Consider the following 12,155-nt stretch of genomic DNA (forward strand, 5'->3'; position numbering starts at 1 on the left):
ATTAGCCATAAGGGAAATGTAAATGAGAACTAATGGGTGAATGGTTAAATAAACAGACTGTGTGGTACATCCATACCATGAAATACTACTTAGCAATAAAAAACAATAACTATTGATGCATGAAATGAGGATGAATCTCCAGAGAATTATGCTGAATAAAAAAAAGTTCAAAATCTTAAGTACTGCATGAATCCATTTAAATAACACACATGAAATATCGGAGAACAGATTAGTAGTTGTCACAGATTAAGGACGTGGTAGGGGTGGGATGGTAGTGAATACGATTATAAAAGGGCAACATAAAAAATCCTATCATGATGGAAATGTTCTGTATCTTGACTGTATCATTGTCAATATACTGTTGTGATACTGTACTATAATTTAGCAAGATGTTACCATTAAGGAAAACTGGATAATGACTACATAAATCTTTGTTTACTATTTCTTACAACTAGATGTGCATGTAGAATTACCTCAAAATGAAATGTTTAATTTTTTAAAAAAGCCCAGGCTTTAGGACAAAGCTAGATGACTTTGGGTAAGTCGCTTCCCTTATTATAGGGCTAAATTACTACATTAAAAGATCAATGGTCTAAGCATAGTGCCTGGTACAAAGTAAGTGCTCAACAGATGGCTACTAAAATAATCCTAAAAGTCACAGCAGTGGGGATGAAGAAGCGTATAACAAGATATTTAGATGATACCACTAATGGGTTTTGGTGACAGATTAGATGTGGGATAGTGTGTGACGGGGAGTCAAAGATGATGCCCAAGTTTCTCATCTGAGCAAGTAGGTGCTTAGTGGCACTGTTTACTGAGCAGATGTGGAGTGAAGAGATGAACAAAGAAGAGTTTAGTTTTGGAAGTGGTGAGTTTGTGTTGACTGGGAAACATTCAAATAGAGATGCCCAGTTAACAGTTGGATATGTAAGTCTGAAGTTCAGAACACAACTCTGAGATGGAAATTTAACTTGATGACCACCATGCAAATGATAACTGAAGCCAGTAGAATGGACAAGGTTGCCAAATGGGAGAAACCACACAGCCACTATGACTATAAAGGAGCTTCAACCTTTAAGGACTGGATAAAAGGGTCAGTCTAGCAAAGGAAATATAGAGTAGCCAGAAAAGGAGAAATAACAGGCATTTATAGTGTCAGCCAAGATAAGAGGAAGGTGTTTTAAAAAAGAGTGGTCAACTATGACCAAGCAGTGAAGAGATTAATTAAAATGAGGAGTAAAAAATCATCCTCTGAGTTTAGTGATCTGGGTATCGCTGGTGCCTTTGTGAGAATAGCTTTGGTGAATAACAAAGTAGGTTTCCACTGGAGCCGACTGAGAAGAAGGTGGGAGAAAGGAAGACTGCATAAACCACCACCAAGTTTATTCCTGAAAAAAAGTAGGTAGTACAGAGAGGGAAAGAAGTTGAAGATGTGTTACAGGATAAGAATTATTTGAGTAGGGAGGAGAAGATATGATTCAAAGTATAAGTAGCAGGATTAGCTCAGATAGAAGTGGCACTTCATCTACTCTAAGAAAAGGAAACAAGAAAGGAACCATGCAGGCTGGGCGCGGTGGCTCATGTCTGTCTGTAATCCCAGCACTGTGGGAGGCCGAGGCGGGTGGATCACCTGAGGTCAGGAGTTCAAGACCAGCCTCACCAACGTGGTCAAGCCTCATCTCTACTAAAAATACAAAATTAGCCAGGTGTGGTGATGCATGCCTGTAATCCCAGCTACTTGGGAGGCTGAGGCAGGAGAATCGCTTGAACCCAGGAGGCAAAGGTTGCAGTGAGCCCAGATCGTGCATTGCACTCCAGCCTAGGCAACAAAAGTGAAACTCTGTCTCAAAAAAAAAAAAAAAAAAAGGAAGAAAGAAAGGAACTATGCAGATACAAGTAAATTTGAAGATGTGGCCATTCATCGTACGTACAGACAACTACTCCCTCATCATTTCAATTTTCCTTTGAAGGAGAAGGCAAAGCCATTGCTAAGACTGAAAGACTGGATTAATTTTTTTTTCTGTTTACTGGATTTTTATTCCAAGCACCTGATCCAGTGCCTGGGACATAGATTTAATAAGTATATTTAATAAATATAATGGAAATAAACAATTACTATTACCTTAATGCAGTAGTTCTTTACAATTTGTGCACAACTTTCTTCAAGTTAGCCACTAGGGGGTAGTCTGCCGATCTTATTCCCTAAATCTATTAATCCAGTGAAATTGATAGAAAACTACAATGCAGTGTAGGTCATATTAATAAAATGTTTTTCCTCAAGAAAATTCTGTTTAATAATTATATACATGTACGTGTGTATGCATTTGCATGCACGCGCATACACACACAAATACACTGAGGCACAATGGGAGGGTTGTTACTTCTGCCGGCCTCCCACTGCACCCATATCAGGATGCCCCAGAGGCAATAGTCAGCATTTTCCAGAGACACTTTTTGCAATTTCTCCAGGGCACTCAGTAAATAGCAGATAGATCTCTTATACTTATAATTAATTAACTAGAAAAGGCTGATGAAAAAAATCCCTGAAAACTAATTGCTCAAACATTTGCCTTTGCTTCTTCTAAGATGTTTTTCCCCCCTACGCCTCCCCGTCTTTCCGAATTAAGTAAGTTTTTTGTTTTTCTTTGAAATGGAGTCTTGTTTTGTCACCCAGGCTGGAGTGCAGTGGTACGATCTCGGCTCACTGCAACCTCAGCCTCCCGGGCTCACGCGATTCTCATGTCTCAGCCTTCTGAGTAGCTGGGACTACAGATGCCCTCCATGACGCCCAGCTAATTTTTATATTTATGGTAGAGACGGGGTTTCACCACATTGGCCAGACTGGTCTCGAACTTCTGACCTCCAGTGATCCGCCCGCCTCAGCCTCCCAAAGTGCTGGGATTACAGGCGTAAGCCACTGCGCCCAGACTTCAAATTAAGTCAGTTTTTAAAAAAATCGTTTTAAATAGTTATAACCTAGTTCAACTACTTTTTCCCCTTATCACATATGCTCGATGTATTCTTATAATGAGGATTTCTCAATCTACAATATAACACGCCTATGATGTATACCAGAAGCAGCAGCTACTTTGGGGTAAATATACAGCCATGGGGCTGGGAAATACTTTCCAAGCTTGGTTCTAATGAACTCGGGCCTCTACTGAAATAAGCAAACTAGCAGAGTTTTAACTTACAACAGGATGCAAAAATTCTGAATACCCCAAAAGAAAAGTAGATGTAAAGGCATACTGTTCCCCAGAGGCTTAAGGTTACACATATCAGCAGTTTCAATTAGGGGGAAACTGAACTTCCGAAGGGGCAGAGGCTTCCAGTCATGTAAGTGAACACATCACATCCTAGCCTAAGAAAAGCTGTTAAGGTCTGACACCTGATGGGCTGAAGGTACATGGAAGATGGGAAAGAGAGGCTAAGGCCATCATACGACTAGATTCGTTCAAATGAGTGAAAAAGGTGCTTGACCCAAATGCCTCCAAACCTGGTTATTTTGAACTAAAGTTGTTTGGGAACAAAAATACCCAAGAAATGGGTCATAGAGTCTGGGTGAGAGTTCAAGGAGCGATAAGTCGAATGTAGACACAATGTCATACTGTTTGCAAATTGTTTCAAAAACAACTTTCAAGGTTCTTTAGTGTATAGTGTTCGAACTTGAAAATTAAGGGTCACTTTTTTTTTTTTTTTTTTTTTACTGTGGACACTGTATTCCACTAGCTTGTATGGAAATCTATTTGTATAGATAATTTTTGGAAGCTCTTCGGGACAAAGTTTTAAAATTATTTATAAAATTGTTAATAGTAAATCACTGCTCCTTAATCCTAATTAAAATATTCAACCTTCCTAACGAACTGATACAACCCTGAAGAGGAAAAAAGTTTATTTCTTAATAATTATACTTTGGCTACATAGACACTCCTAAAAATGAGCTTCCGAACTGAGATGAACAATTCACTGCTTCATTCCTCCTATAAATCCATGTCCACTTTCAAAACTCATGTGCTAAATCCTTAGATTTTTTTTCCCCAGCAAACATCTACGTAAGAGCCTGATTTCATTGACACACACTTGCACTCCGCAACAACAACACTTCCTTTGAAAAACAGAATGTCACTTCCTCAGTCCAGAGGCCAGAAGTCCCTTGATTCTGATCTGGGGAGCCAAGACAGGAAATTCTGGTAGGCTTCTGCCTCTCCCCCCATGGACAGCCACTGGTGCAGCTGACAGAGGGCAGGGTCTATTCCGAGCTCCCTTGATGCACTGCAGCTGGAGGCAACGGCTCCCTTCCAGGCTGTGGGAGTGATCCCGGAGTTCGGCACCACAGCCCGTTAAACAAGGGCATTTCATGGGAAACGGAGAGGGAGCAGATGAGAGACCTTGAAACCTTCCAGCAACCTTACCCCCACTTCCAAACTCCCGCGACTACCCCAAGACCATTTCGGCCAAATCTCAGTAACTGGCACCATCTTGTACTTTGACCTCACCAGGCAAGGCATCCTCTGGGGAGAGGGGTTAAAAAAAAAAAAAAAAAAAGCCAGAACTCCACGGCTCAGCGCCACGCTGTTCCACCTCCCCCAGGCTGCCAGTTCCCCACCTAGAGGGAAAAGGCTGTTCCAGCGATGTCAGTAAACACTGTCGGTTGGCAACACCTGGCCGCGGAGAGCTTCGATCTCTCCCGACCCCAGACACCCGGGAGCTGCCCGGTCCCAAACCCGGGCCAGCCACGGGGACCAAACTGCAGTGTCACACCGGGGTCGGGGGAGGCGCCTGTGAGAGACGAACGGAATAAAGGGAAAGAAGGGGGACAAACAAATGAGTCACTTAATACAAGGGCTGCACATGCCGCTGACGCTGCCGGTGATGCAGCCGCGGACGGAGGGAGGCCGGCGGCCGGGAGGGGCAGGCGGAGAAAGGGAAGGAGAGGGCGTGAGGCGCTCGCCCTTTGTGGGGCCGTCCGCGCGGCCCCACAGCCTACGCCCCCCTTTCCCGCCCTCTCCCCGACCCTGCGGGCTGAAGCTGCTCGGGGCTGCCGCGGAGCCCCAGCCCCGAGAGTCAACTCTCTCGGTCTCCAGAAGCCATCAATACAAACTTCGACACTATATTTAGTTCACGAGCAGACCGGCTTGGGAGGCGCCGCCGCCGCGCCCGCCTGGCGGGGCAGGAGCCGCAGCCTCAACCTGCCGCCCGCCCCGCCCCTCGGCGGCCCACCTGTGACAGGTGTGCAGGTGCCCCACACGCCCCCGGCCGCTCCTCGCCCCCGGCCCCCCGCGGCTCCGGGCCCGAGCTCCCCAGCCTGCCGCCCCTCCGGGAGTCCCCCGCCCCTCCGCAGGCCCCGGAGCGCCCCCCGCCCGCCCCTGGGCGGCCGCGCCCGCACTCACATAGCGCCTCAACTTCTTCTCGGGAGGCGATTTCCTCAGCCAGCCGGTGCACACCACGTCGCCGCCGCCGCTCATGCTGCCGGCCTGGAGCCCGCCGCCGGGTCGCGCGGACGAGGGCGCGGGCTCGGGCAGCTGGGGCAGCGGCCGGCGGTGCGCAGCTCGCGGGAGGCCAGGGGCGGGGCGGGCGGGGCGGGCGGCCCGGCGGGGACTAGGCGGCGCGGCGCGCGCCCGGCAGCCTCGCGCGCGCCCGCTCCCCCGCCCCGAGCGCGCGCAACCCGCACTCTCCGCCCGGCCGCCGGGGGAGCAGCTGCAGCTGGAAGGCCGGCTCGCTCGCCACGCCCGCTCCCGCCGCGCCCCCGAGGCCGCCGCGCACGCGGACGCGGGGCTAGGGACCCGCGAGGATACAGAAAGCCACCGCCGCCGGCGCGCCCCGGAGTCTCGCTTTCTCCTGAGGCCCCAAGCCGCGGGCGCGGAGGCCAGGGAGGCGACCGCGCCCCTGGCGCTGGCGGGTGTGAGGGGAAGGGACTGCGCGCCCTCGGTCGTCGATCGATTTTTCACCGAGCGTCGACGGGGAAGGGATACTAGGGCTGCTCACGTTTCCGATACATTCTGCGGGTCAGGTTCCGGCTGAAAGGAGGGACGTCTTCCCAGCAAGAAGCTCCTTAACTTTGGCGTCCCTCGGCGGGAGGAGGAGACGGACCTACTACGCGCCGGAGCCTTTGCTTTTGTAGCTTACAGGATTGTCTTCAGTATTGTTCCTATTTTATGGACAGCCTAAGGGCAAGGGCTTGTACAAAGCCGAGCCAATTTTCCAATTCAGGTGTGTGGGGGAGGAGGGGTCCCGGTCATCTGCTATTCAAAATGAGGGCATTGCCTTAATGGGATCGACCTGGGAGCCTCTCATTGCCTGGAAACCAAGTCCAGCTGACTCCCTCCTACACTGCCTCTGGGAAAACACAGTTTAGTATAGAAAATTCGCATGATTTGTAGAATGGAAGAAGCAAAACTAGTCAATGTATTTCATAATGAATTGGAAGGCAAGGTCAAGTGCAGAAGAACAAGAAATTGGGGTCCAAATTCCCCAACGTTCCCGCTCATTGACACAGGCTTTGAGACCTCTGTTTGTAAATATAATGATATCCCAGATGTACGTGGAAGCACACAACCCCAGCACTTCAGCGGGAGGGGGGAGAAAAAGAAAATCTTTTGTACGAGCTCTTTTCTCATCACAAAGTGTCTCTCTAAGCAGCATTAAAAGGCAGGTCCTCCCTAACTTCTCTGATAAGTGGATAGTAACCTGTTTATTCAATGGGGAACCGTGCTGTGTGGACAGATGAATTGGAGAAGCAGCATCTTGCACTGCCCCACACAACCTCAGACTAAAGCTGTTTTGTTCATTTCTGTCTCTGTGCAGCTGAGTTGTTTCAAGCAGTTGGACATCATTTGGTCCAACAGATCTTGATTGGGTTGGGGGAAGTTCACCCTCTTCAATTTGGAAAAGCGAATCCCCTACCACGTACTTAGCTCTTCTAGATACCCTGGGAGTTTTAGCGGTCAGTCCCCTGGATCTAACATTTCACTGACTTTCTTCAATATCCAGTGTGCTGCTGGATGGGAAGTAAAGCCAGAACTGTTAGGCTGGGACCACAGCTCCCTTAACCTTACAATTTAGGGATCCTTAAGTCACGTATGAAGGGCCACCACCAGAATGATGGCCATTTTAACTTCTGGCTTTAAGTACCTTAAATCCCTGTAAGACAAACAACACTTAACGTCTGCCAAATCAATCAGGAGGCGGTGACTTCCAACCAAAATAAAACTATCCTGACTTCATTCACATCTGAGTCATGGTGCCAAGTCCCAGAGATTGCAGAGTCGGAGAAATCTGCATGGTTTGGCTGCAGCTGAGGTTTGTGATGCAAGTCAGGCATACGTATGCCCTATCTTCCCCCAGAAGAGTAGTCTTACGTATCCTTTGATAGTTATATGATTCAATACACAGACTGGAAGACTGTTTAGCAAGAGTTAGTTGGGGGTTAGGTCATATTTTGCCAGAAATTCTTTAAAGTCTTATTTTGTTTGCTTAGGAAAAGATGGTGTTATTTACAATTTCATGTGGAAATGGAAAAGTTTGATGTTTCTTGTTTGGCCAATGGCAGGAGGGACCTTGAAATATGAATACAACAGTCACCAGGTATCGACTTTGGGAAGGGTTCTCTGAACACCCCCATCTTTCCCCAAAGGTTAAAGAAAGGAGCTTTTTTTTTTTTTTTTTTTTAAGCCGGAGTCTCGCTCTGTTGCCCAGGCTAGAGTGCAGTGGCGTGATCTCGGCTCACTGCCAGCTCCGCCTCCCAGGTTCACGCCATTCTCCTGCCTCAGCCTCCCTAGTAGCTGGTACTACAGGCGCCCGCCACCACGCCCAGCTAATGTTTTGTATTTTTTTTTTAGTAGAGACGGGGTTTCACCATGTTAGCCAGGATGGTCTCGATCTCCTGACCTCGTAATCCGCCTGCCTCGGCTTCCCAAAGTGCTGGGATTACAGGCGTGAGCCCGGCCGAAAGGGGCTTTTTTACTGTGCTCTTCAGCTGGACTCCCACCCTGCGTCCCTCTTGCTGCTAGTGCCCATCTCGGGCTGTGCATAGGAAGCAAGACTGCTGCTCAAGTCCCTGGCTGCACCCTGGAGTGGCTCAGTCTTTTGAGCCTGAGAGGCGTGCCAGGCCTGGAAACAACCCTTGGACGGAAAGTTCCTGTCTGGGCTTTTACTAAGTCCTCTCCACTCCCTGCTGTGTGTGTCTGTTTAAATGCTCCCCGGTTTTTGCTGGGAAAAAAATGGAAAACAAATCATTTGAATGATTTACATGAAGATAGGCGCCATCTATCGGAACCAGTTGGGGTGACAATCCCCCCACCCCCAAGCCCTGAGCGGACATGCATCACTAGCCCATAATTTAGGCAATTTTGTTTAAAGACCACTGGTATTTCCTGGGGGAATTAATCGCTGGCTCCAAGAGTGCTTTGGGTCATTAATCTTATATTCTTATTAAATTCTCAGGAAATGACTATCTTATGAGGAGGGAGCACTGCAGAGATTAGAGAAATGCACACTGGGAGAGCATGGGTACCACTTTGGCCCCCGCTCATAGCTACTCCCACTCCCCACAAAGCCTGGGGTTCTAAAGGGTGCACTGTGGCTTTGAGTGTCGTCAGGGACATCCGTCGCTGCATCCGTGCCTGTCTGGGAGTTGAGGGTTTGTGGCCAGCGGCAGGTGCATGGCTGGTGGAATGCTTTCAGAAACGGGTTGAAGGGCTGGAAGGAGAGCTGTCCTCAACTGCACACCAAGCTTGTGTGATTAATACCACCCACGCCAGGCCTGACGTCAGTGATTGGACTGGGGGTGGGGATGGATGTTTGTGTGCTAGCCCTTCTGCTTTTTCTCCCCTTCAATTTAGTTGACAGGTTAATTTCAGAACTGAGTGCTGCTTACGAAGGTCAGTGTGACCAGCTGAACCACCTCAGCTGGTGTCTTTCAGGACACTCATCTCTCAGGCATATAAAGGTGTATGCTTCTTTAACCCCTAGTTACTTGAGGCCCACATGGTTCCCTATATCAAATTACCTTAACTTGCTCAAGTCAACTCTGGGCATCTGGTTGATGAGATCTGGAAGTGGGAATGGGGTGGGGTTAAAGACCTAATTGGGTTTCCTCCCTGTCTGTGGCTAATAGTCTGAGAGTTACTTGACACTATACCCAGTGGGAGACATTTTGAAAATAAACTTTTGGCCGGGTGCGGTGCCTCACGCCTGCAATGCCAACACTTCCGGACACTGAGGCGGGTGAATCACTTGAGGTCAGGAGTTTTGAGACCAGCCTGGCCAACATGGTGAAACCCCAACTCTACTAAAAATAAAAAAATTAGCTGGGTGTGGTGGCGGGCACCTGTAATCCCAGCTACTTGGGAGGCTGAGGCAGGAGAATTGCTGGAACCTGGGAGGTGGAGGTTGCAATGAGCTGCGATCGCACCATTGCACTCTAGCCTGGGCGACAAGAGTGAGACTCTGTCTCAAAACAAACAAACAACAAACAAAAAACTTTCTTAGAGAAAAGCTTGAGCAATCCCATTTTCCCAATTTCTCCTTTGAAAATAACCAGAATCAGTGCTAATGGCTCTGTGGCAGTTAGGCTCCCAGGACTTTGCTGCTGACACTGGTAAATCAGTTGTCATAATCTACCAAGAACAAAGACTGTCAAGATCCTTGAGAAAGTGCTGTAGTCTTCCAAACCACACTCTGCAATGCTGGCTCCTTTTATTTGCTCTGCAGAGAGAACTCCTACCTTGAATTAGATCTTGAACATACGTCAAGACCTCTTTCCCTAAAACTGACTGTCCCCATTCCCCAGCAAAGTTGTTCACTCTTTTCTTGGTATCCACACTGCACTTATATAAATTGGATTATCACACTGTACAGCAAATATTTCCTTGTCAAGGAATTGTGAGTTCCTTGAAGACATGAATGTGATTTTCTCACTTATTATTTTTTTAGAGACAATGTCTTGCTATGTTGCCCAGAGTGGTCTCAAACTCCTGGGCTCAAGTGATCTTCCTGCCTTGGCGTCCCAAAGTTCTGGGATTACAGGCATGAGCTACCACATCTGGCCCTTCCTCATTTTTGTATTCCCAGAGCTTCCCAGCATGGTACCAGCACAGAATAGATGCTCATTAAATGTTCATTGTGAGAACGAAGGACCCAACCCTTAAAGGATGACAGGTGGGGGCTGTAGACTACTGGAACATCTAGAACTCTCTGATCCATACAAACCAGAGAATAGTATTTGTGAAGGTACCTATAAGTGGCTGGAGTGGTTTTTTTAAATAAAAATTGTCAGGTAACATCGTATGTGTTTATTATGTACAATATGATGTTTTGAAATATAAATACAAATACATAAAATACACTGTGGGATGGTTAAATCTAGCTAACTAACAAATGCATTAACTAATATAGTTATCATTTTTGTGGTAAGAACACTTAACATCCACTTTCTTTACATTGCGTTTAAACCCACAGGGACGGCCTAGCTGGAAGGACTTAGCAGGTTGAGGTAATCCTGTGCAGTTCCACTTTTAAAAATGGTTGTAACTCGACATAGAAAGGAACGAGATCATGTCCTTTGCAGGGACATGGATGGAGCTGGAAGGCGTTATCCTCATCAAACTAACACAGGAACAGAAAACCAAACACCGCATGTTCTCACTTATAAGTGGGAGCTGAACAACGAGAACACAGGACACAGGGAGGGAAACACACACTGGGACCTGTGAGTGGGTAGGGGGTTGGAGGAGGGAGAGCATTAGGAAAAATAGCTAATGCTTGCTGAGCTTAATACCTTGGTCATGGGTTGATAGGTGCAGCACACCACCATAGCACACATTTACCTATGTAACAAACCTGCACATCCTGCACATGTACCCTGGAACTTAAAAATAAATTAAAAAAAAAAAGAAAAATTCCAGAAACATGTAAGAAAATAAGATTCCCCTGAAATCTTAAAAACAAAAACAAAAACAAAAAAACATGGCTGTAACTCTTGGATAGTTTCAAAAAACAATGACTCCTTTTAACCTTTTAACTGGTACCCCCAGATTCCAGAGAACCAACTTTGTCAACCCTTGGTTTCCAAACTCTGACACTGTTGTACACTCTTTACACACCCTCCTTTGTGGGACTACAGAATTAAATCTCTTTGCGGTTACTCTGTTATCTGGCTTCACTGTGACAATCCTACAGGGGTTTAGCACTTAACCCCTTGTACCAGATGCAACACTAGTGAAGCTGGAGAAAACCATGTCCCCTGAACTCAAAGTGGCTTTATTCAACAGATGACCAGAAACGTCATTTCCTTCTGCACCTGATAAATTGCATAGTAACTGTGCAGGCTTGCTAGTCTTTGTTTTGCTGGGAACCTAGAGGCCTCAGGATTTCACCTCATCTAACTATATAATTCTACCAGAACTACCCAAGATGATTGTCCGACAATATAGCCAATGATGTGCTGGCAAATATTTTAAAATTGGCTCCCTGGTGGTGTTGGTGGGTGCCTTGATTTACAGTATATGCCAACTGTTGTGGCATAAATACTCTGCCAGCCATGGCCAGTTTTAAGCTATCAAGTTAATGTCCTTGAATACAGAGTTAAGAGATACACAGTAATACACCATTATTTAGTATTTCCAACATAAAGACACAATAGACATAAATAACACCAAGAACACAATAGTAAAATGTAATTAGCCAAGTGATGAGTTTGGGGTAGTTACTACCTTTCTTTTTAATATAACTTATTTAATTATAAGTTTATATAACTTAATTTTTTAATTAAGATATTCACGTATCACAAAAGTCACCATATTAAAGTTTATAATTCATGGTTTCTAATATATTCATCAACTTTGACAACCACCACAGCTATCTAATTCCAGAACATTTTCATTACCCCAAAAGAAACACCATATCCATTAGCAACTCTCCATTCCCCCAATCCCATCAGCTGGCAACCACTAACCTACTTTTCATCTCTATGGATTTGCCAATTCTAGACATTTCACATAACCATATTCATACAATATGTGACCTTGTGTGTCTAACCTCTTTCGCTTTGTATAATGTTTTCAAGTTTCATCCATGTTGAAGCACTTGACAGTTCTTTATATACCGCATTTTATCCATTCATCAGCTGATGAACATTACAGTTGTTTCCACTTTTT

The 12,155-nt window shown here is 46.3% G+C and overlaps 1 protein-coding gene across 5 annotated transcripts in view; it reads right to left on the reverse strand.

Moving 5' to 3' along the window:
* The window catches only part of GAB2 (GRB2 associated binding protein 2), a 202,899-nt gene extending 197,300 nt beyond the window's left edge, over window positions 1-5,599 (reverse strand). For 3 of the 5 annotated variants that reach the window (XR_001707453.4, XR_672986.5, XR_008538100.2), the window contains exon 1: window positions 5,391-5,595. Coding sequence is in view for 1 of the 5 variants with exons in the window: in XM_001164121.8 (XP_001164121.2) it covers window positions 5,391-5,465 (75 nt within the window). In the remaining 4 variants the exon portion in view is untranslated. Of the gene's footprint in view, window positions 1-5,390 lie in introns of all 5 variants that reach the window. The other 2 variants (XM_001164121.8, XM_054662580.2) reach the window with 2 other exon arrangements.
* Between the last annotated feature and the right edge of the window lie 6,556 nt (window positions 5,600-12,155).

The sequence above is a fragment of the Pan troglodytes genome, chromosome 9 (assembly GCF_028858775.2).
Source record: "Pan troglodytes isolate AG18354 chromosome 9, NHGRI_mPanTro3-v2.0_pri, whole genome shotgun sequence".
NCBI lineage: Eukaryota > Metazoa > Chordata > Mammalia > Primates > Hominidae > Pan > Pan troglodytes.